Source organism: Colletotrichum abscissum (assembly GCF_030869225.1).
Source record: "Colletotrichum abscissum strain IMI 504890 chromosome Unknown Scaffold_28.1, whole genome shotgun sequence".
NCBI classification, from domain to species: Eukaryota; Fungi; Ascomycota; class Sordariomycetes; order Glomerellales; family Glomerellaceae; genus Colletotrichum; species Colletotrichum abscissum.
The window spans coordinates 317,086-344,189 of NW_026850187.1; the positions used below are offsets into that span (position 1 = coordinate 317,086).

Consider the following 27,104-nt stretch of genomic DNA (forward strand, 5'->3'; position numbering starts at 1 on the left):
AAGATTAGCCGGGCAAAGTCGATATCATCAGACTGGTGGTATCTTGAGTGGCATGTCGTGACAGCATCTTTCCTCTGACCTGGCCGCGATAACAATCTGCCAAGGGAGAGAGAGTGTGAGATGGTCCTTTGCACCTCGACTGGTTTCGGCGTGTCTCGTCCCGGGCTCTGCATTTGGTGGTTTTGCGCGGAATCCTCCCCATTGAAACGATTCTTGTGGTCGCCCGTCACCTGATTGACTTTGGCTGCGCCATCTAGGCCGAAATGCAAACCAGCAAGCCACCCCCGAAAAGGTTGCGACGGGCAAGCTTTCTGGACTGGACACTCGCTCATCGGCATCCCTGGACTTCGTTCCCCCCTCGCCCTCATCCTCACTCTCGACCCCTCCCCTTCTCAAGTTCTCCCCAGCACTCGTTTGATTGACCGGTGCGGGGCCTTTGAAGCACTTGTGTCACTGTGTATTTGAAATGTAGCTCGGTTCAAGGTGGCCGCCAACTCGAGACAGGATTTCTATGGTCCATCATTGCAGACCGCTTATTAGATGGCAAGGCTCTGTCGGTCTGTCAAACCCACAAACCCCCGCAGATATTCTAACTGGAGAAGAACGATCCCGAGCTGGCTGATCGACCCTTCGTCATATTGTCGTCGTGCCGAGCTTCCTCAACGGTCTGTTGCCTCCGAACCCCAGGTCTCCACTGTTGCCGAAATGTTAGTGGGCAATGCGGTTTTAGTTATCCGACCTACGGATATTTCTGCAAATTTCCAAAGTGACGAGCCAGACAAGCCGCATGTCGCCAGCGACATCCACATCCCGAGACGCCCCGTCGCGCGGTGTTGCAGACAAAACGTTCAGTGGATAGCTATCACTCAAAACGTACCGGGAGCCCCATCTCTATTGGGGGCCACAGTACCCTTGTTGCCGACACATGCGAAAGGATGGGATACCTAGGTGCTAGTTACGGAATAAAGAATTTGAGTTTCATCTTGTTTCCGGACTCTGGCTTCTTAGGGGTTGACGTAAGGCCATTCCGACCTTCTTCAGAAGGACTTTACGACCGACCGAGTCTTCGAAGAACCGGGGTCTATATTAGCATCGCTTCGGTCTAAGATATTTGACTTGTCGAAGGATTTTGATGAGGGGTAGCATGAGAACATGGAGGGTTTCCACTGGCAAAGCTTGCTCACCGAGCCATCCCTCTAATTCCGGGCTGCTCCAAACCATCCAAAGATTGGACAAGCCAGGCCAGGTGAGGTGTACTGGTCCGGGTGAATGTCAACTAGGGGAATGTCGGCCACGCTCATTCATGCCCGCTGAACCTGTACGACAGTCAACGAACTGCACCCATCCCAGGAGTAACGAACCTAGCTCTGCACACCCTCCCGAGATGTCCTTCCTAGGTACTCCGTACAGTTTGACGGCGGCTCTGCGAGTTCCAAATCCACAGATGGACGACATTCATTTCTCATCTTCCGTCACCTAACTTCGGCGAGCGATACGCCGCATGTACGCAAAGCTCTTCGAAAGGGAATCGTCTGCTGTAGCCCGGCCATCCCGCGGAAATTTGAGACGGGCAGGCCTTGGTACCGAGCGCGGCGGGCACGGAGCCGTCGCCGCAGATGTTGCCATAGTTCGACCACCCTGTTGAGTCTGTTATGCAAACGTGCCCCTACAACATCCATCAACAGACAGAAACACGTGACCGGAGCTCGCCCGAGTGTTATGTATCTGTACTTCGGTTACTTCAACTCAGTTAGTCCAGGGCAAGTGTCAATCATGGTCCCCTAACATGGATCGGTCTCCGGGAGGATTTAAGATTCTCACAAGCGCACGGTGGCTCTTCCGGCGACTATGTACTGGCAGCGAAGAAACGGTTCAATTAACAAACGGGAATACCAGGGGCCATTGCATTGTTGTCTCGTTGCTCCACAATGGCAACTGGAGGTTATTATATTACCCTGTATCCATATATGTGTACGTGAGGATAAAGGTCTCGTTTGTGCATTTATACTTCTGCCACTTCATGAGTACCCCAATACTGCGTGCGGTTGATGTTCTACCCTTGGAATGGCGCAGCAGCAGCTGAGGCATGGAGATCGGCAATCCGCCAGCAGCAAAGTTGGTGGTAGTCGGTGAGGGAGATGACGTGTCGAACTTGGAAAATGAGCAATACGACCGCCGCGTGCCTCTCAAGTTGACGCTCAGGCGGCCAGGAGGAGGGTCCGGCTGGCGGTGAGACCGAAGACGCTATTCACGGTGATGAGAAGAGAGTACCCGTATGACTGAATGCGTGAATAGACCATCCGTATCAGAGCGGTACAATGCCTTTTGAAATCCCCAACTTGGGGAAGCACACAAGATGCATCTCAGCATAGTGCATAAATGGCGCCTGGCTTCCTTGCACCAACGTTGGGCCCCAAATGAACCAGCCATCCAGCCAGATATTGAGGGGCGGTCTGCTCTGCCTCAATTCATCACCAAGCATCAAAGGCCTTGACACTGCTACAGGCAAGCCTTTTCTTATCCCTGCCCAGCGAGCAAATCTCCTCAAACTTTACGGGTCCAATTGAGTATAGCACAGCCGGAACTTTTGCAAGCCTACGCGGTACTCACCCAAATCTGATCCAGGCACGCCAGGGCAGCCGATACGAGTGGGCTCCAACTAACAGCAATCCATCGGGGCTCGACCGCTCGACAGTCGGAGACTCCCGCTCAACCTCATTCACTTTCCATCTCCAACGCCCAAGCGTAACTAATTCTGCTTCATAGAACTCCTCATCCCCGAGGCCTCGACCACTGCTCTTCGTCGCTGAACCGCCATGGCCTCCGTTCCCCCCGGTCATCAAAAACCGCTTTAGGGGCCTTGACTGCCCTGAATTGATGTCTTGCAGCTGTCAGGAGGGTCCTGGATATTGCTGATGTGACTCAAACCCCCCGTTCGACCCGCTCAGAGCACCCTGTCCAATATGCTGATCCTGCCTACTCTGCTAGGGGGGCCGCAACGTCGAGGCCGCACCGAATGCAACGGGGACAAACAACGAGTTTCCTCGTTGCATTCGAGAAACGGTCTCCGCAGAGCGACACGCAGGTGTCATTGCTCATGTGACGAGTTCCGGCCAGGATGCTACATATAGAGTTTGCACGTTTTGGGTGGGTGTTTGGGCGTCAATCCTGCCACTTGTCTATGGATACGGATATGCCCATTGCCCCCGTCCTCCACTTTCCAGATTGAAGGGAGCTTTTGAAAAGGGCCGTACTGGGTCTCCCAGCCCTGCCAGACTCCTCCTATCTTTGACACGTCCGGAAGGATATGCAATAGAGGCGCCCCTGGCTAAGGACGAATGTATTCGTACATGCAAAGTAACCGTACAGCCCAAATATCGTGACCTTGCACAGTGCTCAAGAACAATGGACAAGGATCAGGTGTATCAGCTTCCACTTCACTCTCGCTGGCTTTGATATTCAACGTGGCTTACCGTCAATTACTGAAGGTGTTTATTACTGCCTGAAGGAAAAGGGTCGACAGGTGAGGGTTAATTCCTTCAATGCGTGGGCCTGCGGCTGTCATGGAATCCCAATTCCGATTCCCCAGCATGAAAGGCTCTTGAAACCCAAATCATGCAGCCTGCCTCATAGCCGAAGAGTAAATTTTGCCCGGACGGCGAGCCGAACCGACCGGCGCATCCAGCCCTAGAGCACGGGGCCGAAATGGAACAACATCCCGCCCCGCCAGCGGCATCGTGAATGGGGAAATAGTGTAAAGGACACGACTTTGCGCAAGAGCAAGACCGACATCGTGTTGATACTGTTTTCACACGTACATTGCTTTATGTATCCATAGATTTGGTCAATTTGACATCGGCCAAACAACACAACCTCGAGCTGGGTCCGCTTTCTGACCAAACTTGCTGGGGCATCTGAATTGCAGGTCATTCATGAGATACAGCAGTTGGGTTCCTCTCCAGTCTCTTATCTGGGACGACCGCCCATGACTATCTGTGAGGTGCAAACTCATATTGGTTGTCATTTTCTATCCTAACACCCCCACTGGTCCAGGCTATGCCCCCGTCTTCAGACGAGCGAGGTATACAAATCTAAGAGAACGAAGGTTTATTCGAAGCGAACATGATACGAATCGTTCGTTCCCAACATATGCAGGCTAATTCAGCCCATCCAGCCAGATAACAGCCACACAAAGGCGGAAATGGCATTATGAGATTGGCTGGCTGGGCGCTTGCTTCTCGGTCACTTGGCGTTGAATACAGCCGTGAAGCCCACTTGCGCTGTCTCCTGTTGGGTGTCTAGACGAGCTGATTGCTAGGAGCCCGGGAGATCCATGCAGAATTTGGTCTCCAACATCATTTGATTCGATGCGTTTTGTGATAAGTGGCTTGTGTGACGTGATAGAAGGTGCGCTCTGCAGGTGGTTCGCTGCAAGCCGCTGTCTGTTTTGCTCTAGTATTTATGCAAGCTTGACAAGTCTGCAGTCCAGGTTGCTGCATCTATCGTACGAACACACCGTCATTTTTTGTTGATGTGGAGTCATACCTGCACACGCCCGCAAGGTAGACTGTTGGTTGATCCGATGCATGTGCTAAATTATGCTCCGATGAGATCACGATGCTGACACAACCCAGGGGGTGACGGGAATCATTGACGATCAAGAGGCACATGAAATTGGGGAATCCAATAAATTCCCATCTGAGTATGGAAAAGGTTCGGACCTTTGACCGACTCCCCGATGTCACCTCGTTCCGCTGCGGTCATCGTCTTAATACAGACATTATCCCGCTCATCTCATGTAAGTGCCACCAACCAACAACCAACACAGCAATCATCCAAAGCCCAACGATGAGATGGATTATTTTGCAGCCACCAAAACGCAAAGACCCCTGCTAAAATCACACAGTTTCCGCAATCTATCAGAGCTTCTGTACATTTTCTCCTCACAGCCAAGCCGTCATATCTTGGTTTCCTCCAATGGTGGTTGAGCCAGTTTCCAGGACCCCGGGTCTAGAGTTGCGTGGCACACACCATGTTGTTGGTGCTCATCGCGGTTTACAAGCCGGCCAGTAGATCTGCATCGGTGACAGATAACGGGCGTCTGAAGTCTCGGCGGCCGACGCTACCTCGATCGGGCTACGAGAGGTCTCGAATATCCCTAAGCCATCTCCAAATTTCTACGGTTCTACCAAATTTCTATCGCCGTCTTGATCAAGGGGTCCTAGTCTATCGGAGTGGCAGACGTTGAGTAAGTGATGCGGCCTGCCGGAAACCCGGGCCAAGAACTCTTCATCGACGAGGATCGCGATCCTCCCTGTTATTCCCGAGATCATAACCTTTTCTTTGTTATTGGCGCGGCTGACTTCTTGACCGATATTCCAGAAACGAGCCTGCCGTCCGGGAGGACTTGCTCACTTCTCCGCACTCCTGCGAGAATGAACGGATACGCGAAGTCGCAAGCCAAACACGTCGTCATGAGGAAGATGCCCATGAGATTGACGAAGAAACCATGGGCCTCTGGCCAGTACCACCAGAGCAGACCGGTTGAGCCAATCCAACCGGTGAGGGTGCCAAGTGCCCTACAAAGCCTTTCGAACAAGTGATCAGCATAAAATGTGTGCTCATATGACCCGAAACCCCCTCTCACCGAATGCAGCGGGTGCTTATCCTGACTGAGCAAACATGGCCGTCCAAATACGACAGAATGAAAGGAACGATGAAAACGAGAACCGGGAATGAGACCCCACACGTCAGAGCAACTCCAGCGGCACAGCATTCGAACCCATGACCTGCGGATAGCTCTTTTGGAATGGCATCAACACGCGTCAAGATGACACGTTTCGAGGATGAACGAGAAGAGGAAGCGGGTGTGAGTATATCGCACACCGGTGGCAGGGGAGACGACGCAAACACGGCATACAGTGAGATATTCTGACCCAACACGTCGGTGACCCTCATCACGTATGGATGTTTTCTCATGAGACGAGAGAAGCCAACCCGCCCACCGATCGGATGAGGCAAAGACAGCGAAGGAGGCCCAGACAAACGGAAAACACTCACCAGATCGCATAACTCGCGCCCCCAGAGTGACCCCTGACGAGCAACATGGCAAGACATCCCGTCCCAAGGGCGAACTGCGCCAGACCAGCCGTCCAGAACGCGAGCTCCGTACAATCGAATCCCTCCCGTCCGGCCCACCACTTGCCACTCTTGTCTCCGTGCCCGGTACCGGGCGCCGACAGCCACCATTCCGCGACAGCGTAGTTCGCCGCGCAACCAAGGGCTACCATAATCGCAAGGATAGCGCCGATATTCTTCGCGACAAGCGGCGCGTGGCTCCACTCGTGTTTCGCGTTCTTGAGGGTCGTGTAGACGAGCGGTACGTCAAGAAGTAGCCAGACAAGGAAGCCGAGACGTTCGAGAGGGTGTTCAGCGACGCGAGCTGCGTAGATGAGTTCCCAGGAGAGGTTCAGCGCAAGGGCGAAGAGGGGCATGCCGTATGATTTTGTTCTGTGGGAGCGGATTGACATGAGTACATAGCACATGTCCCAGAAGATGGCGCCTGTGATGAGAAGGGCTCCGGAGGCTGGCACGACCCACGAGGGGACGTGAGGGGGAGGCGTGTCCGTCAGACCCATTTTGAAGGTGGTGATCTGCTCAGATGCGCCGATTTGGGTGCCCTCGGACTGATGGTGATCGTTGCAAATTGTGATAGGGTATGGGTTTGGGGGAGAAATCAGACCATAGTAAGCGATAAAGAAGCATGTCTGCCTAAACGCCAAGGATACTCTGTAAGCAGAATGGACAAGCACCATCACCCACTGTTGGATTAACTAACTGAGAAGAACACCTTATGCTTTTATTGGCTTCGTGTTAAGATGGCCTGAAGATAATTCTAGTTCAGTAACCCTTCGTGCAGGCACCTTGTTAAAGAGCGCACTCAAGAGCCAAAACCGGGCTAACGCGTCCAAAACGCGTCCAAGTTTGACGCGATACGGTGCGAGATTTGAAGGTCTCGTAAACTCCAATGATTCAAAATCGCGTCTGTAGCATACAGCCGCTCGTGAGACGCACTTCGGCGGTCATCGGTACCGCTGTCGGTACATGGGTACTAAAAATGGCGAGTGGATCATCACCACATCCGCATCTGTAGTGTAGTGGTTATCATCCTTGCCTTCCATTCCTGTTCGGAATAGCAAGGGACCCGGTTTCGATTACCGGCGGATGCATCACGCGGATGGTTAGAATTTTGTTTTTTTTCCTCTCAATTCAGGCAAAGAGAGAGAACCTGGCCAACTGGCATTGCTGACACATCTAGTTCAATTGGCTTTGATTTGTTGTTGGTATGTTAAAGGCCCAGAATGGCCGTTTCGGGCATGAACCAAAGCCAGAAGCAGGTTGATGTTGCGTTGAGAGGACTAGAAATGCCCACCAAGGATGGGTATAAAGCCAAGTTGAAGTATGTAATAAATAGTAGCCTTCTTCGTGACATTCCAGCCAGAAGGAACCGAAAGAGACCGTCCAATAAGGAAGCCTCATCGATATGCAAGGCTCAAGGCAAATACTCCGCTGATGCTTGATTAACTGTATGCACGCATGCAAGCTCAACATCTACGCCAATGCAACTAACGCAAATTTAGAACAATCTTTATAGAATCTTTCAATCACTGTTTTTGCATAAAGGACGTATCCTTTGTTACGATGCTGCTTGACAGGTTGGCTAGACTTGAAGTTACTAATGGTCAAAAAAGAGGAACACGCATGTTTCCCGTGCCATCAAAGATTATTACGTCGGCAAGACTGAATAAACTTTTCGAAAATGGATTGAGAGAATGAACTCGGTAACTCTACCCATGTATTCTGTTATTGCCCAATGTCTGCTATCGTGTCAATCGGTGAAGCTGTCACCGAAATCCACTGCCGGGAGGCATGATACCTACCCCTCACTCAGATTGTCGGCACTGCTTCCGAGATAACGGCTTTTACCCGAGTGGTAGCCCAATGATCGTCGTCCAAACCACAAAACGGCATGCTTTGTCTACAGAATTGAACATATGGCAAAGTCGCATATCAAATCATCGCGACAGGATGTTCCCAAGAAGGCCATCAGCGCCTCAGGCATTCTACTTCGTGCGCCGGTCGTCGACCTTTTCCCGAGGCTTGTCAGGTCTTAAGATCAACGCCGATCGTCTTCAAGAAACAATTCACCATACTTGCCAATGGGGAGCGGCTCATCGATATGGCAGGTAAGCCTAGTCATCCTTCTGAGGGAGCCTCCTAAATCGCTGACAACTCACCAGAGGCCCAAATGAAACTGGCATGGCCCGGCTGACTCTCTCAGATGAAGATGCCACCGCGAGACGATGGTTCATAGAAGAGACGCAGAGATTGGGTTGCGATGTTAAAGTTGATCAGATGGGCAACATCTTTGCTAGGCAAAGAGGATCACTGGGCTCAAAACTGCCCATGACTGCGATGGGCAGCCATTTGGATACTCAGCCCCAAGGCGGTAGGTACGATGGCATACTAGGGGTCGTTGCTGGTATCGAAGCACTTAGAACGATGAAAGAGAATGGCTATCACTCTAAATTCGATATTGGGGTCATCAATTGGACAAAGTACGCAAATCCAGCTTCCGCCCGTCGAGCCCCTCATGGATTTAGATTCGCTGACTTGGCCCCATAGTGAAGAGGGCGCCAGGTTTCCTGGCACAACAGTCTCCTCCAAAGTCTGGGCAGGAGAAATACCAATACAAAAGGCTTGGGACCTGAGAGATGTTTCAGATCCCTCCATCACAATGAAGTCAGAACTCGAGAGACACGGATACTTAGGGAACACTTCGTGTTCGGCAACTCAAGGTTACCCGGTAGGGGCGCACTTTGAACTACATATCGAACAAGGTCCTTTGTTGGAATCCAGAGGGAGAAAGATCGGAGTTGTTCGAGGCGTACAAGCCTGCAGATGGCTCACTTTTGCCGTAGCCGGCCGGAGTGCTCACTCGGGTACGACGCCTTATTCAGCGAGGAAAGATCCGCTATTAGCTGCGGCGAAGATGATTGCGGCCTCGAATGAACTGGCCCAGACATCTGGGGCTTTCGTGACCACAGGAATCATCAAAGTTCCTCCGGGATCGTCGACCAATGCAGTTGCTTCGCAGGCAACGTTCACACTGGATATTCGCCATCCAGATAATAAGACCATCTCTGAGGTCCAGGATCAATGTCTCGCCTCTTTCCAGGAGATCTGCCGCGAAAACGGCGTGGAGCTGAGCTGGAGCATCGATGTGGATTCCCCCGCCACCACTTTTGATGAGGACTGTGTGTGGGCTGTCGAAACAGCAGCGAACGGTATCGTGGGACACGATGGCTGGCTTCGTATGACGAGTGGCGCGACACACGACAGTGTGAATACGAGCAAGCATTGTCCAACAACGATGATATTTGTACCCTGCAAAGACGGTATCAGTCATCACCCAGAAGAGTATTGCAGTCCGGAGGATTGGTAAGTCATGAACGTATTCGAAAGGCAAGGAGTCATGTACTAAAGGTTGGTGTTATCTAGTGCTTTGGGGGCGCAGACACTTCTCGATTCTGTCATCATTTACGACAACAGGAGACTAGCAAAGCTTCAATAGTTGCCCACGACGTCAACTTAGAGCCAAATTACTCGGTGCTTTGAGCTTCTGCGGACGAGCAGTGAACACAAATCAATATCATTTGAAATCGCCAACTTCTGCATTCATTGCTACATGCAATTAAAGCTTGAAAAGAATGACGAACATGATTGACAAACAAAACAGACAAAATATGAACATTCCACGCCTCATGGGATACATTACACTGCCTTGCTTCAAGAACACAAAAGCACCATCGCTACCTTAAAACTATTGACTCAAAGGCTGTTTTCTGTACTAAATGAGGATCCAACTTTGCACAAAACCATACATGATAGTGCCCAGATACAGCCCGACCGTAGTTTGAGTTACGCAAGCATCGGAAATTACAAATTGACTGACACGATGCGAGCCCAAGACCTCATTTATCAAGACGTTAGGATCCATGAAGGTTTTTCACTCTTAGTGAGTCGCTGTTCAAGCCATTGCATCTGATGAAAGTTCCATGTCGGTCGCGATGTAATGACTTCACGATACTTCATCCACCCGTCTCTCGTGCCCATTCAGTCTGCCCTCTCTTAGACTCTACATCGCTTTGGTGCTGACCCTGATTCTGCGTATCTCCCAGAGTCCCCGCAAAACGGAACTGAAAAACGTAATAACGGCATAGGCGGACATCAATAATGCCACCCACGCACCACGAAACACCAAGAGCGCCACAAAGCCGGCTTGCATCGCGATCGCGGTCCATAGAACCACCCACGCACACCATGGCACCTTTTCTGCTGTTACTTGCGCCAACTGCAGTCTGAGATTTCTCATCCTCAGTGCTGCTTTGAGATCTTGCTCGTATTCAGCCCGCAAGTCAAAGTCGTTGGGCTACAACATGGATTATTGTCAGGTCAACATAGATGTTCTGTCGTTATCAAACAAAACTCCCACATCAAAAGCAAGCGAAAGATGTAGGAAAGAAGAAATAGACTCACGGTGGCTCCTGACTCCATCTCAGAGGTCCTTGATCTGCCAGGTGTCGAGAGCCCGGAGTCTTGCCCACCGGCAAGGTTAGATTGTCCTGTTGTCGAGGAGTTATGGACGTTCAGTGCCACATGACTCTCCCCGGAATTCTCTGAGTTCTTCTGTATCTCATTTGTTGATGCTACCCTGGTGTCTTCTCTTTCTTCTACAAATATGTCAGTCAATTTGTTGTTATTAGATTCACTTGAGAAAAAGAAATGTAGGCTACCTTTGGCGTCAAATACGTTGATGATAAAGACTATGAGGAGGATTAGAGGCAAAATTTGACCAAACTTAGGTTCTAATAACGATTCGACTTCTTCTTCCCCCGCCGAAGCAATCATAGAGACTAGGCTGTAGAGTAGATACACCGTATATGACATGTCTTGGAAGAGGCTCCAAAATATAGAATCTACCATGTCGTCGACCAAGACCGGGATCGCCAGTCTTAGAGTATGAAAAAAGTTCGTGTCTTCGCTAGACAGTTTCTCGAGCATTTCACTGTGTTCTTCGGTTTCCTTTAGCGTCTTTTGCTGATAAAGAATCCTGAAACTTTCTCTAGACTCCTCGGTAAAGCACAGAAGGCGCAAAGTGTTGTCTTGCAGAGGAAGAAATGAGTAAAGCCGGGCAACGGCATCGTAATAGCTCATGCCGAAAACCCAGATAAATGCAACTGCGGCGAGAATTGACAGCCAAGTAGTTCCTGAACCTCTTGTTGCGCATGCGGCAACTTTCTCCCAATTCAGAACCAGGGAAGTGAATAAGTTATCAAGGATACTGCTAACCAGAAGACAGACCACTAGTAATGTCAAGAAAGTTATGCGTAACTTTGCCTGCCTTTCATGTAGTCTTAAGTATGGTGTCAGGCCATTTAGGCAGTTTGTATGAACACCGAAGGAGAGGAAGGCAAGTGATACGCCCACAGAAAACGAAAAGGACGAAATCGTGAGTATTTGTGAGTATAATGCGACAAGAAGCGCGAAGCTAGTGACTGAGAGCTGGTCGCTGATGGTCAAGAGAAGATGCTCATATCTCACACCACGCAGGCGAGAAATTTTCGATTCGTATGCCCCTAGTCTCTTGTGTATCATGGAGTCCATCTGGGTAAAATCCTCAGGGTTCGCCCTGCGAGTGACGTAGGCCATGGTCATGATGACATGGGATACTAGGACTGGGAAAACGAAGGACAGCAGGACCTTTTTTGCGTTAGTACTGAGACAAACCCCTCGAAAGATAAAGGCTTACCCCAAACCCCATGATATCAGGGTCGGTCATGTCCTCGGCATCATTTTCGCAATTAACCATGTTGCCGTGCGACTAAAAATGTCCGCCGTAGTGGGAAAATTGTGTTTAGATGCCCTATGACGAGATAATCCATGGGAAGGTAGCGTTTTTAGGAGGATTTCGAGTGTACATGTATGTATACAATCAGTCTGCACTCGGGCAAACCAGCTGTTCTCTGGGCCCTTTATAGCTAAGCAGCAGGTTCCGGCCAGCATTCATGCTGCAATTTCATACGCCTCACGACACAAATTCACAAGACGAGATTGTTATTCCACTTCGAGAGTATGCCTGGCAATTGTGACGTCACGAGTGGGCGAAGCTCTCAATAGTTATGCAGGCTGTCATTCACAAGCTGTGCCGTGCGGCAGGCTCTGAAGATGGAGGTGGACAAAGCTGGCTGTACACGTAGGTATATTCATTAGCCGCCACTTGATTGGCGAATTGCGGTAAAATATTTGCAGAACCTTTCGATACGAACACGAATTCTACTTGGAAAGTGTGTTTGGCAACAATGGAAAGGCGATGTTGCCTTGGCATGATATATCGCATAAGGTGGTTGGGGTATCTGTCAGTCCCAATCCCACTTCCTGCGACGGAATTACGGCCAATGGCCACATATAGAGGATTCTAGTAATACATAAGTGTGCATTGACGGTACAAGGCGATACGTTCATATACATCAATGATCAAGTACCTACGAGTTCTCGCGAAAGTGAAAGAGGAACGTGTGAAATGTATGTTCCCATGTCATACTAAGCGTGATGTCGCGGCATTCTAACCTGTCATTGGTGACAGCTGCCGCGTTGTATAAGTATGGTCAGCTCCCTGCAGCAAATACCGTATCTGGGAGACCTCATGTGGTTTATATGAGCCATTGCTATTTGTGCGCATGATAAACGCTTGCGGCCTTGGCTACTTATATCCAATGCACTTTTAGGGTGTCATCGGGCTGATTGGCCCAGAAGGAAGCAACGTTTCGACATTTCTTGAGGCTGGCGTTGTTTTGCTAGTTACTTCTCTACTTCAGCGTCTTGAAGCGCAGACTCCTCTAGATTCTGCTATCATTTTCGAAAACATGGGAGGAAGAAAGCTCTAATGACTGCCAACGTTTGGATTCCGCCCAGAACCTATCGCTCGAATTCCTGCGAATACCCTCACTCGAAATTTTGATACTTCAACGTTTACCAATTGTACTTGATTCCATCTATTGAGGTGATTTGGTGAGAGAAGTCATGCTGAGCGGGGATGACTGGGTTGATCTTGGAAGTGTACCGATACCGTAGTAGTTAAAAATGTGTTCGAGGTTTCTGGCAATAGGCATTTTGTTGTTGTCTTCGCCACATACTTGGATTATTGATTGAGTATCAATGATGTCAATGTTGCAGCCGAATCCGAGTAAGAACTTAGGAGGGAATCTCTTCAAAAATATCACCGTGATAATCTAAGACCACATGCAGCATCCAGCAACCCCTTTTGAACCTAAGGTAGTTCCGTATCCAAAAGTGCACACCCTCTGTTTGTCTACGAGCAGTTCGCAATTCCCGATCCGATAGGGATACATCCGTTGCCAAGTGTCTTGCACGGGTGGCCCTATTACACAAACAAATTAGCAACTTGACCCGTTCAAACCAGACAAAGATGGTGAGAATCATGTCCAAAAGTAGAAGAGAGAGCTTCACCTGGCCACAAGTCAATTCCGTCTTCAGGTCGCCATCCCAAAGGCATGTACCGAGGTCACCTCCCTTAGGAAGTCTGCAGTTCTATACCCATCCATCAGCTACAGTGCGTCATCAGACTCCTTCGAGGTTTCAACATACCCACCAGCCCAGCACAGAGGGAAGGAAGCTGACGAAAAGAACGGCTTGGAACTTCATGTTTGCTTTGCGTAGTTATGTACCAGAATCAATCGCTAGAAGGGTATTTGCGACAGGATGTTATATAAGGTAGAGACTGACAGCAGTTGAGGAATACTCCAACAACAAGGCGTGCACAGAAAGATGACAGGCCAGCTATAAGTATCAAGAATGATCACAGAGTACTCCGTTGTGACGATCTTTAAAAACGGACAAGCCGCGTACCCGAAACCAGCTACAACGGGAAACTCCATACTGAGTCGCGCGCAACGAGGCTTGGGGGGCACGTTCACGGTTCTACGTGTTATTCAAACTCTAATTGATAAGTTCATCCCAGCAACAATTATCAGACGGGGCGAGTGCCCAACACACAATAAGCATAGGCAATACTGCCCTGTGCCGTCCGATCCCGCGGGACGCACGGCTTCAGGGCTCACCCCCATAGATTATAACTGCCGGCGGTTTGCGTTCAACGGCGTCGAGAGTAGTACTCTGCGAGCATTGTCCCGGCCTATGGAGCCTTCCAGAGTACAAATACTCAAATTCATCCCTCAGTGGATTTATATTTCCGTCGGGGACTGATTGCCGATACTCTTTCTCACTTCCTAGCCTCGCGACGCTACTGAGTAAAGGGCTGCTCTATGGTCCGTGATGCTTGCGAGACGCGGCAGGGCAGGCCGTCTTGGAGAGCGTGCGCCATTCACATCCCAGTCAAGACGGCAACGAAATGAGTGCGCCAGGGCCCAGGACAGACTGACTCCGCCGGGTTTGCTTCAATTCTAGAAAAGAGATTGCCAAGCTGTCAGTCGCTCTCTGCTATCTCTTGGCTTTCACGAAACAGAAGACCGGATGATATCACCCGATCAAACCCATTGCCATATAGAGTTTAGCACTGTTCAGGGTCGAGATGTACATGCATAGGGGGGTGGAAGAACCTCATCTCATGCCATTTGTCGAAGCCTAGAATGTAAGATGTATGCTCCGTAGCAAACGCTTCAGGATTGTTCCAGATGGAAGGCAACTCTCAGTCAAGATACATTCTCGGCCAGCCTAATTGTCATAATAGTCGTGGCCATACTCATCAACGTAGTCATCGCCATAGTCATCGCCGCTATGGTCGTCGCCTCCATCATCATACCCGTCATCGGCATAGCCGTCATCAAAGGTGTCACCAGCATAGTTATCGATGTTGCGAACCTCGTCAGCACCCGGCTCATCATCATAAATAACCTCGCCATACCCGGTGGTGTGCACGAGATGATCAACGCCGCCATCGTCCCGATACTCCTCTGGACCCCTGTAAGTCTGCTCCTGGACCTCTTGCTCATCTCCTTCGTCCAGGAACGGTTGAGCCCCAGACGGCGGTACTTGATCAACCTAATCATCATAGTAGTCGCCGCCCTCCTCATAATCCCCCCTATCAGACCCCCGATCGCTATCATCACGACCGCGATAATGGTCCGAGGACCCAGACGAAGAACGACGCTCGTAGTGGTGCTCGTGATGATCAGAGTCTGAATCGGAATCTGCGGAAATTGTCAGTTTTCACGGTCAATAATCGTCCAGACCGTGGCCCGGGAGAGGTGACTGATCGTTACCTAAAACATTGGCGATAAGCGCGCCTCCTAGCGCACCCACCGCGAGGCCACCCGCCACGCCGAGGAACATGTTGCTGTTCCCGCTCTTCTTCTTTTTCTTCTTCTCTTCGCTGCCGTATCCCTGTTCATACTGCTGTCCATACTGCTGTTGAGGCTGCTGTCCGTAGGGCTGGCCGTACTGCTGTGGTGGCTGTTGGCCGTACTGTTGAGGCTGCTCGTACCCCCCATGGGGCTGGCTCTGTCCGTATTGCTGTCCTGCATAGTACCCAGCTCCGGCTCCCGCAGCTGCCGCAGCGGCACCGCCCGCATAAGCTCCGTATCCGGGCTGTGGAGAATGACCTCCGTACCCAGGTTGTGGAGAGGGTCCGCCATATCCCGGCTGAGGCGGTGGGCCTCCGTATCCGGGCTGTGGTGAATGTCCTCCATAGCCAGGTTGAGGCGAGTATCCCGGCTGTGGCGAGTGTCCGCCATATCGAGATGATTCCCCATACCCTCCATGGCCTGGCGGCGACATTGGCGGGGGAGACATGGCCGACGGTGGCGGAGGAGCCTCCCACTGAGAAGAGCCAGTTGCTTGATTAACGTAGTACCATCGTCTGCTGTTGTCATCAAACCGCTTGACCCATCCCTCTGGCAATCGCGGCGAAGGCGGTCTTCCGTAGCCAGGTGAAGGGGGCCTGCCGTAACCAGGAGAAGGGGGCCTTCCATAGCCCGGCGAAGGAGGCCGTCCAAAGCTTTGCTGTTGTTGCTGCTGCTGAGGATATGGGCTAGATGATGTGGAATCACCATACCTACCGGGATGCGGAGTGGGATACTGCGGCGCGGTACCGTAAGCACCCGCGGCGGCGCTGGCAGCTACGCCAGCGGCGACGGACGACATGGCACTTCCCTCGGAGACGGGGTCGGAGTAGGCGGATCGCGTGGGGTCACTGGAGCCGAAGGCGGTGGGATGCTCGCGCTTGTACTCCTCGGCGCCATTCTGCGGACCACCGGCGTATCCCGCGGGTGGTCTGCCATCGTAGCCTTGGCTGTGGGAACCGTAGTTGCTGTACCCGTAGTCCTGGTGGCCTGTGATGTGTGGTTAGGAATCGTTGTTGTGATGCTTTTGGAGATAAGGAAGGTGGGGGTCTTGCGAAATTATGAGGGGCCGAGAGCAGATTGAGGTTGGAGGATTGTCGCAAAGTATCTCATTCGCTCACTCACCTTGGTTGATGATCTCTGGGTCGTCGGGGATCTTGAAGTTGCCCAGCTGTGATGCCAGCTTGGCGACGTCAAAGTTGCCAAAGAGCGACATTTTTTTTCACTCCAGGCTGTTGTGTTTCTTCTCTTTCTTTCGGTAGTGACAGTTGGGAGTTGGAGGGATGAGAGAGAATTGCACGTGGTTGGCGGGGGATTTGACGTGTCGTCGCGGGGTCAAGTGACCAAGGTCAGGGAGGTGAGGTGAGTTGGGCCGTAGGGGGCAAAAAAAGAAAAAGAAAAAAAGAAAATGGCTGAGGTAAGAAAATAAGGGGGCCTCCCGACGGGATCGAATTGCGCCTGAGGGAAAGAAGGTGCGCGCCGTGTGACGGGCGATTCGTAATGGGATTCCTTGGGCTGCAGGTGCGACTGCACGTCAGATTGGCTTTCTGCCCGTTTGTTTCGGCAGATCGGAACGCTGATGGCGGGTATTTTTCTGGGCTTTTTCTGGTCGCTTCCAGGTTCCATTTTGATGGTTTGACCGTCTCCACGTTTACTCGCTTCCATTGCGTCGTCCGAACTTGGCACTCGGGACCACCCGTTCATCTCATAGGGCTGAAGACTGTGCGCTCACTCGCTCATTCATTCACCCAGCCGATGATCACCTGTGAGGAACTCAAATAAGAGGAACCCGAGTGAGAGTCAAATCCTTGAAAGATGAAATGAGATGAGCGGGCGAGAGGTCAGACTTAGACCAGCTCCAGCATAATCAATACGCGCTTGAGCCAGTCAGGTCAAACACAACGTCATCTGCGTAGGATTTAAGCCTTTATATCAAAATGCTACATCGCTATACTATGAGCCATGAAGAACGGAGTCTACTTTGCAGGCCTAAATGCCATCCATGGAGATGCTACACATCCCAACGTCAGACGACACTTCCACACCTACTCAGTTCCCGCTGTAGCAGCCGGTAGAGCAGGCTTCTGCCCATACACCACATGCCTACGCGCACAAGGCTTGTTAGCCACAATCAATCTTCGAGCCACCGTCCACAGCGAACAATGAAAGGGAAACAAGGAAAGGATGACAACTCACAAATCCAACAAAGCATGAAAAACCCCCGTCTTCAACTCCCTCCTCACCTCCGCAAGCTGCACCAACACCTCCTCCTTACTCCTCCCCAAAACACCGCACAGCAGCTTCAACGAGAACCCTTCCAACCCCTCAAGAATCTGCGCCAGGTTCAGCAACCCCTGGTCCTTGAAATGCCGGTGCCGCGCCCACGGCCCGATGGGCGTCTTGAACTTGTGGTGCGCCACGTTCTCGAACCCGCCGTGCCCGCGCACCCAGCCCTCGAGCTTCGGTCCGGGCCGGGGATCGCGCCCGATCTTGTCGAGGGTTTCGACAAAGGTCTGATTCCATTCGTAGGTTGCGTGTTCGGGTTTGTAGCTGCCGTCGTCGGAGTAGTATTCTGTGCTCATATCTTGGAACTCGGCCCAGCCTCCTGGGTTGAGGTTGCTGCGGAGGGGGTCATGAGAATGAAGATGGGACAAGTTAGAGGGAATGGGGACAGGGTTACGTACTCGTAAATGTTGGCGATCAGCTTTGGCCAGTCCTGGATGGAGGCGGCCATGTAGCGGCACATGATGAAGTCGTACTTTTTAACGCCGACCCATTCGCTCTCGACATCGTCAATCTCAAACTTGACGTTCGGGGGTACCCTAGAGTCCAGAGAAGAAGAGTGAGCTTTGGAATCATCAGAGAGGGATTCATGCCGAGATTTGACGCACCATTCAGGTTGGATAGCACTCAGATCATTCCCAATAACCTGCCCATCTCTTAGCAAAGCGAATCATCACCAATCTCACTTATCACGAACTCACCTCGGCGTTCTCAAAAATGTCACCAATCTCAACGGCCCCTACAGCCCGCAAGCGATTAGCAACGCATGGCTTCGACGATCACTAAGTTGCGCGATAGGACGTACAGATTCCAGTACCCGTACCGATATCCAGGATACGATGGACCTTCTCCTTGGCCAGCGGGGCCAGCCAGAGCTTGCTTCCAATCGCCCTCACCATCATGGCATGAGCCATGTCGAGGCGCTCCATTTCGACCTCGTCGTTCGGGAACGAATACGCTACATTGAAGCGTCAGTGGACTGAACATGGGCTGTCTCCCTCCATTCCCATCATATTGCTGCAGGAAAGGAAGACTCACAGCCCGGCCTGAATGCATGATAGCGACGGCCATATTCTTCCGGGTAGTCGATGACGCTGGATGATAGGGACGCGGTGTAACTCGAACTATCTCGTTCATCTGGGTTAGGAACAAAAAGGCGCAATGAATGAGATGGGGTGGTGGGAATCTCAGAAAGCCATTACATTCTATCATCAATCGAAGAGTCGTTATCGCTCTACACCGGAAGTATTAGTAAACCACCGATCAATCTACAAGAAGGGAAACTGGGCTGCGACGCACTGCAAATCCCTCATCGGCTTCAACGGGGTCATCCTGCTGAGCTGGTTCAATAGCCACCGCCGGAACGACTCGCGATGGACTCGTCGTCGGTGCCGGGTCTGCGGATGCGACACCGGCTGCGGGTGCGGTTGTGGGAGGCGGTGTGCCCGGTGCTTCAGCCATGATGTGCGCCTTTTTCGTCTCACGGGTATGAAATGAGTGTAGGTATGTGAAAACGTTGAGAATAACACTAGTGAATCGCGCCGCTGCTCGTAGTCTCCCGTGTGTTGCGGAATCACTGTTCTAAGCAAGGCAGATAAATCGTGACTACGCGCAAGATCAATCAGACTGGGCTTCCTCCGTCTGAAAGGTAAGGTAGGGGAGCTCCAGTTTTTGTATCTGCCCGTTTCCAGGTCCCCCTTCCCTTCCATGTCTCTGCCAATGTGTGGCTTGCTGAGGGGTCCATCTCACAGCAGGGAACCTTATCCGTACTTGGACCAAAGGACAAGCATGGCAGGCCTGAATGGACCGCAGCCAGTCTTACAGACCCGACAAACCGCCCGGATGCAGAAGAGTCAAACGTCCTCCCGTGGGATTCGCTAGCCCGCATCCCGTTTTCCCACCGCTCACATCGAATTGCAGGGCATCCGCCGAGATAACCCAGCGTTTCCAGCAAAATGCGTAGAATCCAGTCCAATGGAACTTGGGACCGGCATTGCCATGCATGTTCGGCGTTGCTACCCCTCTTTTTCCCCTGCACAGTGAATAAGGGTCTTGACCCGTTTGGGCCCTGATCCGAGTTCCCGGTCTACGGTATCGCAGAGCAGACACCACATTCGGAGTCAAGGCGACGTTTGCGACCACATGCGGTGTGTCAGTAAACACCCCAATGCGCGTCACATAAATACTCAACACGAGTGATTCTAGAATTATTTCAAGTTCATCATCATCATTCATAATAATAAAAGTCCCATCCGCCTCTGTCCGCAACGAAGCAATAGGGTATAGAACAGGAGTAGAACAAGAATCGAAACACTCGCCTCGCCGGGCGGCCATGATGCAAACAAAGGTCAAGAAAAGACCAACAAAAAATATCAAACAGTCCCAAACGCCCATAGCTATGCTTTACTTTTTGAAGTCCCCCATGCGATGCGAATGCCGTTCGTTCCTCCCCTTCCATGCAATTCCTCCATCCATGATTCTTTCCTTCAAACGGCGAAGCCAATTATGCTCATTCGGCAAGTGCTCACTTCTTCGTGGTACGAGCACTACGCTTGGCAGGAGTACCGTTGGCACTCAGGCCCAGCTCCTTCTTCGCCGCGGCAGTGGGCTTCTTCGCAGTCTTCGACACCTTCGCGCCCTCCGTCTTGGGGGCAGTAGCCAACTTGGACTGGCTTGCCTTGGTTGCCTTGGCTGCGGTCGCTTTGGCAGGCGCGGTCTTGGTCGTCGCAGTCTTCGTAGTCGCAGCCTTGGAGGTCGAAGCTTTGGCGGTTGAAGCCTTGGTCGTAGCGATCTTACTTGTAGAAGCCCTGACCTTTCTCGCCTTTCCGACCTGCTTCTCCTCATCGGGGCTGAGCTCAGCAGAGCTAGAGCTTGCCTCGTCAGAATCAATTGGAGCCGTAGACGGGTCTTCGGACTGGCTTCTAGCCAACTGAGCTGCCCACTGAACACTCTTATTGTTCTTCTTAGCAGCAGCAGCGGCCGCCCGAGTCTCTATCTTGGGCGGCGCAGTCTTGATCGCCTCGAGCATCTCCTCAGCAGAAATCGCATCTCCCTTATTGTTGCGGGTATTCTGGCGAGTCAAAGCCGCAAGGTCCTTCTCCCCAGCTCTAATGTTACTCATTCCCTTGTTTCTAACCGGGATCTTGGTAACTGCCGGAGCCTCTCCACGCGCGACGGCGAGCTGACGTCTGGTGCGCACATTCGTGACAGGCGCAACTTCATCCTCATCGGCGGAATTGTCGCTGGCCTTGCCTGCGGCCTTCTTCGCGTCTGAAACGTCAGCCTTGGCTCTGCGCTGGCGTTTCGGCGGCTGCGGCTTTTCTGGCGATGCCTCTCGTTCGTCGACTTCCTCAGCTTTGCGCTTGGCTTTCTTGGGGCTCGGGCTGTTAACGTCGAGCGATCCAAGAGGCTGGCGTCCGGTTGACACAGCTGGAGAAGCCCTTCTAGGAGGACGAGAACGATCTGCCGACGACGTGATCGAGAACGCCGGCGTATCGGCCCAGATGCTTTGATTGCGCTCTGGAGTGGCCGCCAGAAGGATCGGGGCGGATGCAAGAGGGTCGGGCGAAGAGTGTGCAGCAACAGGTTCAACCGCTGGAGTGGGAGAAAGAACCGCGGGTTCGGCGGGCTCGACGGGCACGGGGAGAGTAGCCATAGCAGCTTTCCTAGCGTTGTGTCTGGTCAAAAACCCCCTAAGTAAGACCATAGAATCGTCGTCTTCCTCAACCGGGGCGGGCGCCTGTGAAGGCACATGCGCCACCTCCTCTTCCTCCGCTTCGATCTTGGCTTCCTCTGCTGTCTTCTTCTCATCCTCTGCCTCAGTGGTCAGGCGAATAGGCGATAACGCGGTAGCAGTGGCCGGCTCGGTGGCAGAGTCAACAGCGTCGACAAGCTCTTCGACGGGTTCTTGCTCTTGGGCGAAGAGGGCAGCATGTTCGTCCGAAACCTTAAATCGGACAATCAGACGGCCTCCCTCTCTGCTGACAACAACCTTTCCATCCATATCCGTCTTCTTGGCCTCCTCAAACACGCGAGCGAGAGATGCAAGCGCCTGGATCGGGGATCCAGAGTGGTCCTGGAAGGAGCCAAAGATGTCCGGGTTCTCTCTGGCATCGACAACAACTGGCAAAGGAGATGGTGGCGGGGTTCTCTCTGGAGTAGCTTGGGCAGCTGCCGCAGATGCTGAATCAACCTCGAGGGGATTCTGCACCGCGTGGAGCTCAACCGACGAATCGGGAGCACCCACCAGCGACCCGGATGCTGGATCTTGAAGATCCTGCACCACAGGAAGCTGGGCGGAGCCGGCAGCAGGAAGAGATGCTCGGCGGAGAGGGGCGGAAAAGGAAAGACGACGTGCAGTAGGCAATGACTTGCGCTTCTTGAAGGGCGAAGTCTCGTTGCGGTTCTTGAAGAAGACCATTGGACTCGCGACTTCGACGGCAGCGGGCTCATCCTCGTGTTCAACCTCAGTTGCCTCGTGGTCCGTCTCGGTGACCTCGAGAGTCGATACAAACGAGGGCATTGCAAAGGTGAAGCCGGGTCGGACGGGGGATGACAAAGGTGAAGGCGACCTTTCTTCCATAACAGATTGGAGCGTGGCGAGCTTAGCCTCCAGATTGGCAGCGCCTCTAGCGAGCCTGGTCTTTCGGCTTGAGCTCGAGTGGTGTGTCGCCGTCGACGGGAAGTGAGGGAGCTTAGCGGTCGGGCTTTGAGGCTCCTCCTCTTCTTCAATGACTGAGAAGTCAGACTCTCCAAAGATGGCAATGGGCTGCCTGACGTTGCGATGCTTGGGCTGCTCGCGACCATGAACCCTATTGGATTCGCGAATGGCAGTCTCAAGCACCCAGTCGAAGCTCAGCTCTGGCATCGGGAACGCAAGAAGAGGCGCCATGATGGTGTGAGTCAGCAGGCCATTGTTATAGGCTCGCTTCTTCTCACCGTCATAGTTCCTCTTCCCACAGGTCGGCACGATGGGTTCGCCGTACTTCTCCACCTCCTCGTGGTATTGGCGGCGCTGTTCGTGAACAGAGAGGCCGGCAGGAAGCGCCTTCAGGTCGTTGCGCAGGACGCGGCGAGCTTCGATCATGTTAATCACGCCGCTTTCGTCCACATCCTCCAGCCAGTACGGCTCCCGGTCGTCCTCTGTCGTGGGCTCGGCCACCCTCTGCCTCTTTCGAGGACAGAGGGCATACGCCAGACCGCCCTTCATGGCAATGTGCCGGAAGCTGGCGGCGGCCTCGAGCTCTTCCAAGGCGAGGGACTCGGCAACTTGTCTTGCGATGGCCTTCTCGAACACAATGCCCCTGGGCTTCCGGTGCTTTGTGAGGGGAATACGGGCCCGTTGCCGGGCGAAGCTGGGCACTGGGGTGAGCGCAGACGTGATATCGAAATCGGCGTAGCTCTCGGGGTCGAAGGGGGTACTAGAGAGAACAAGTCAGTGAGGGAGTATACAAATGGGAAGGTGGTAGGCATACGAGAACTCCTTTGCAGCTTCCGAAAGTTCGATAGTGGCGAACGTGTACGGCTGCTGAGACTTCTTGGGCGACGGGGCGAAGTCAGAAACCATGGTGATATCGGCCATAGTGATGTCGAGCTTTGAAGGGGACTCGAACCCGCCAGCCTCCTCTACACCTCTTGGGGGCGACTGGCCGGGCCTGCTGCTTGTTTGAGACTCCTCCTCATCGTCGTCCTCATGTCCCTCCTCCTCTGCCGCGGACTCGGCCTGCTGTTGATTCGAATCGGAATCGCTGCGCGGGGACCGATCGTTGGAGACGAGGGATGCTGTCGGAGAGGTAATTGACATGACTGAGTAGTCGGAGACGGCAGGCTTCGAAGGACTCGACTTCGGAGAGAGATTGCGAGCCAGCTTGGGAGTTGACGCAGTCAAGGATTGGAAACTGGCGTCGGCAAATGACACCTTCTTCGGGGATGGGGTCTTGGTCGGGGCATCTAGCGGCATTGTCGATGAAAGTCTTGAAGCGCCGGCCTTCAGTCTCGGGGTCTCAGCTGTGCTGAACTTCTTGACTGGCGAAGTGAAAGACATCGGAGCGAATCTTGCGGGCTGTGTTGTGGCCGCGGAAATGGGTGCGCCGCCTCCCTTGGTTGGCGTGGTGAAGTCGAAGTTAGAGAAGGCCATATCGACATTAGCGGTACGGTCCTGAGTGGGCTCAAGATTCGAGAAACCGGCCGGCGCCCTCTTAGGGCTGGCGGTGCGGTCGCGGGAGGAGCGCGCGGTAGGGGAGGGTGTGAGGTTGCCCGAGGGCGGGTTAAAGGTCAACTTTGGAAAATTCATCGCGTATCCGTATCGTGGCGGCGACTGCGAGACATTGACCAGATGACCGGATGACGAGGTTAAAGTGTGTTGGAGGGATCTAGCGCGGGAGCTATGGCTTCAATGCGACGCGGCGCGGAGAAGGCTCTCGGACGTGATCGTGGGAAAAGTGGCCGCGGAGGCGCGATGCGATTTGGGGGCGGAAAAAAGAAGATAAACAAAGCGCGACTTCGCAGGGGGGAGGGAGATGGGACGCAGAACAACCACCGGATTGAAAAGCCAGGAAACGGCTCAGAAGAATCCGAATGACGATTGTAGTGCAGTGTTGACTGTGTCGTGGGTTGTTAGAGTACGATACCCTGAATTGGGTGAGGTATCGGCTTGTGTCGCGATTGGGTTGTGGTTCCTGGGCGCGGAAATTGGAGGATGGATTGGGGAAAGAAGAAAAAAGGTTCAAGGTACCTCCAGGTTTCTAAATCGAGAACCGGGAAGGGGGAGTAGGAGGGCAGATATTGCGCAGGAAGGGGACCATTAAGTGAAAATCGGTGTGGTGGGCTGGCAACGGGCAACGCAGAGAAGGGACGCTTTCGAGGTCGCCCTTTGTTTACATTCGAGGCAAGGCAGCCAATCGGGAGCTCCCGAGGCCCTCACACACCCTCACACAATTGAAGTGCCGCTTGCAGTCGCAGCTCTGGGGGCATCCCAGGCGCGCTGTGCACGGTGGCACGGCTGTCTGGCTACCGTGTCTTGCCCCACCATCCAGACGCCACAGCGCGTTTTTGGCCAATCAGCAACGTTGCAAGGGATCGACGAGGCTGAAGACACGTGATTGGTGAAAAAAAGTTCCGGGGGTCTCGCATCAAAGCTTTCGCGATGGCGTCCATTTGCGAAGCATCGGGGAGCTTTCCTGGTAGAGGTGTATGACGACGGACGCAAAGATCCACCATTCGACAACCGAATCCGACGATTCAACGACAGGCGCATAGCTTACACAGCTTTCAAAACGACCCGACGACATAATTGACCGGTTGAGATACACGCACATTGCCCATCATGCCGCAAAAACCGATGCGCCTGCCACCTGTCAAGGTCCTCCGTGTTCGTAACCCCAACGGCAAGGTAGAGCAGCCTTGCATGCAGGTCATGACCTCAGTTCTTGGTAATTCTACCTACCCTGTGTTCGCTCGTCAATTTCCTCTCTGGCATATTCTCCTGTCTCGATGGAATTGCCTCATCCCAGCCACCAGATGAACAACCCCTGGACGGCATCGCAGCGTCTTCATCATCATACCCCTTGCGCTACATGGACTGACACTTCTTCTCCTACAGCATGCTGGGCCTCAGCAGGGTACAACACCTCTGGCTGCGCCGCCCTCGAGAACGCCCTGCGCGGCTGCATGGATCAGCCCAAGAAGCCCAAGGAGCCTTCGTCCACCGTCAACTACCACCTCGGCCGTATGTACGACAAGATGATTCCCCACTCCAAGGGCAAATAAAGCAGGTCGCGCGGCGGAGACGGAGCTCATACACCGAACTTATTGCAAATATGGAGGGGGCGACCAGGGCGACCATATGGAGATGGAGGTCTTCCCCGAATGGCACACTCCGGGAAAGACCGCGAGGGCGATGGCGCTACGTTCACGACAGCTGAACCGACCATGGCAGCAGCAGAGGCGGATTCGGCCGATGACGGTTATCTGATCCGTCTGGAAGTGGTGAATCGAGCACAGCTTGTGGCATATGAGATGTACAACCATACTATTACACACGGAATTTGGCGTTCAAGAGGATCGACGTTGTATACTATGTACCATACAAGGCGGATAAAGAAGAATACTCGCTACCATCACGTTTCAATTCCTGCAGACTCCCTTCATCTGCGACCTGATCTGATGAGTCGACGGTTTTCGGCCACACTTACCTCCACTCGCCGGGCAGAACTAACTCGACGACCAGCCGTGGATCATGACCTAACCTGATGTATAGCCGGAGCAGTTGTACATCGTTTGCATAATCCTCGTGACTGGCATCTCTGAGACGTGGCAATTTTTGCCAGGGATCTTTGAAGGTACTCAACGTAGTCAATCGGTGTGGAAAGACATTTACGGATATCCATCAATATCAAGAGCCTGCATTCCCGTCTCTCAACCTCGAATCTCTCGCAATACATAGGAACGCGTACAACGAGGGCCTTGATACCTCTGTTCAAAGCATACCCGCATCAGAATCATGAGTTTATCGTCACAGCCTCGCTTTCGACACCAGTGTCCTTCATAACGCAACAAAGAGCGCCATCACTTGCTGTGATTTAATTCATGAAGCACTCAGATACCAAAGGCCTTGGACACGCGAAGGTAGTTTGATCAGAACACTCTGTAAGGGAGTCCATTAAGTAGGTACTACCGTCATGAGGCTAATATGCCACTGCTTAACCAAATGGCGAGGGCGATTATTCCATTTCATAGACACAAAACCTAGACATTACACGCGTGCTACCATGGGAAGTTCCCAAGTCGTGAGGAGAAAACACCCAAACTAGCCAATTAAAGCACCAACCTTCCATTTATTCGATACGCCTGCGGGATTCACTGACTAATTTGTTACATCAACCACTCAACCACCTCGCAAACCGTTTGACCCAACCCCAACAGGCGCTGCTGTGGTGGTAGAAGGCATATTATTGGAGGTCCTATATGTAAGCTCTGCTGTCTACGGCAGACAAAGGACGGTCAGGTGACCAGAAGTCGTGGATGGGCGCCTTCTATCGAACGGTTTGGCGAAAGGAGAGTTAGAAGAAGATGAAACCCGATGGACGTATCCTCCGTGCCACGCCCTTAGGTGATGTCAGGGAGGCCATTAATGAAGCCCAAAATATACAAAAGAAAAAGTCCTCCACGAGGAATCGAACCAAAAACTTGAGTGTCAGATGAATGGTCGAGGGGACTGAGATCCACACTCGGGTCTTCCCCCATGAACCCCTCGACCACCTCACCCGAATCACTCAAGTGACAGAATGACCATTGAGTAGTAACATATACCTTCATGGTTGCCCAGGGGGAGGTGAGAAGGTGAAAGGTCAGGTGACCGGGGACCGCGGGCGGTCAGCGTTC

General features: G+C 52.6%; 9 protein-coding genes across 9 annotated transcripts; 3 read left to right on the forward strand and 6 right to left on the reverse strand.

The window, feature by feature from the left end:
* Nucleotides 1–5,329: 5,329 nt before the first annotated feature.
* On the reverse strand, nucleotides 5,330–6,638 carry CABS01_10768 (uncharacterized protein; the record flags this gene model as incomplete). Its single annotated transcript, XM_060544123.1, has 2 exons — nucleotides 5,330–5,588; nucleotides 6,061–6,638. The coding sequence occupies 2 exons, from the start codon at nucleotides 6,636–6,638 to the stop codon at nucleotides 5,330–5,332; spliced, it is 837 nt and encodes a 278-aa protein (XP_060398847.1).
* Nucleotides 6,639–8,088: 1,450 nt separating this feature from the next.
* CABS01_10769 (hydantoinase/carbamoylase family amidase) lies at nucleotides 8,089–9,634 on the forward strand (the record flags this gene model as incomplete). Its single annotated transcript, XM_060544124.1, has 4 exons — nucleotides 8,089–8,246; nucleotides 8,301–8,618; nucleotides 8,686–9,501; nucleotides 9,562–9,634. The coding sequence occupies 4 exons, from the start codon at nucleotides 8,089–8,091 to the stop codon at nucleotides 9,632–9,634; spliced, it is 1,365 nt and encodes a 454-aa protein (XP_060398848.1).
* Nucleotides 9,635–10,515: 881 nt separating this feature from the next.
* On the reverse strand, nucleotides 10,516–11,932 carry CABS01_10770 (uncharacterized protein; the record flags this gene model as incomplete). The annotated part of the gene is made up of 2 exons (XM_060544125.1): nucleotides 10,516–10,685; nucleotides 11,851–11,932. The coding sequence occupies 2 exons, from the start codon at nucleotides 11,930–11,932 to the stop codon at nucleotides 10,516–10,518; spliced, it is 252 nt and encodes an 83-aa protein (XP_060398849.1).
* A 1,500-nt stretch (nucleotides 11,933–13,432) lies between these two features.
* CABS01_10771 (uncharacterized protein) lies at nucleotides 13,433–13,785 on the reverse strand (the record flags this gene model as incomplete). The annotated part of the gene is made up of 3 exons (XM_060544126.1): nucleotides 13,433–13,501; nucleotides 13,591–13,671; nucleotides 13,729–13,785. 3 exons carry the CDS (start codon nucleotides 13,783–13,785, stop codon nucleotides 13,433–13,435), a joined length of 207 nt encoding a protein of 68 aa, XP_060398850.1.
* Nucleotides 13,786–14,814: 1,029 nt separating this feature from the next.
* CABS01_10772 (WW domain-containing protein) lies at nucleotides 14,815–16,656 on the reverse strand (the record flags this gene model as incomplete). Its single annotated transcript, XM_060544127.1, has 4 exons — nucleotides 14,815–15,141; nucleotides 15,210–15,290; nucleotides 15,403–16,430; nucleotides 16,566–16,656. The coding sequence occupies 4 exons, from the start codon at nucleotides 16,654–16,656 to the stop codon at nucleotides 14,815–14,817; spliced, it is 1,527 nt and encodes a 508-aa protein (XP_060398851.1).
* Nucleotides 16,657–17,485: 829 nt separating this feature from the next.
* CABS01_10773 (methyltransferase) lies at nucleotides 17,486–19,184 on the reverse strand (the record flags this gene model as incomplete). Its single annotated transcript, XM_060544128.1, has 9 exons — nucleotides 17,486–17,543; nucleotides 17,637–18,059; nucleotides 18,125–18,262; nucleotides 18,332–18,369; nucleotides 18,425–18,462; nucleotides 18,529–18,681; nucleotides 18,762–18,847; nucleotides 18,926–18,957; nucleotides 19,023–19,184. 9 exons carry the CDS (start codon nucleotides 19,182–19,184, stop codon nucleotides 17,486–17,488), a joined length of 1,128 nt encoding a protein of 375 aa, XP_060398852.1.
* A 340-nt stretch (nucleotides 19,185–19,524) lies between these two features.
* CABS01_10774 (uncharacterized protein) lies at nucleotides 19,525–19,686 on the forward strand (the record flags this gene model as incomplete). Its single annotated transcript, XM_060544129.1, has 1 exon — nucleotides 19,525–19,686. One exon carries the CDS (start codon nucleotides 19,525–19,527, stop codon nucleotides 19,684–19,686), a length of 162 nt encoding a protein of 53 aa, XP_060398853.1.
* Nucleotides 19,687–20,247: 561 nt separating this feature from the next.
* On the reverse strand, nucleotides 20,248–24,015 carry CABS01_10775 (uncharacterized protein; the record flags this gene model as incomplete). The annotated part of the gene is made up of 2 exons (XM_060544130.1): nucleotides 20,248–23,143; nucleotides 23,198–24,015. 2 exons carry the CDS (start codon nucleotides 24,013–24,015, stop codon nucleotides 20,248–20,250), a joined length of 3,714 nt encoding a protein of 1,237 aa, XP_060398854.1.
* Nucleotides 24,016–25,047: 1,032 nt separating this feature from the next.
* CABS01_10776 (CHCH domain-containing protein) lies at nucleotides 25,048–25,490 on the forward strand (the record flags this gene model as incomplete). The annotated part of the gene is made up of 2 exons (XM_060544131.1): nucleotides 25,048–25,153; nucleotides 25,324–25,490. 2 exons carry the CDS (start codon nucleotides 25,048–25,050, stop codon nucleotides 25,488–25,490), a joined length of 273 nt encoding a protein of 90 aa, XP_060398855.1.
* Between the last annotated feature and the right edge of the window lie 1,614 nt (nucleotides 25,491–27,104).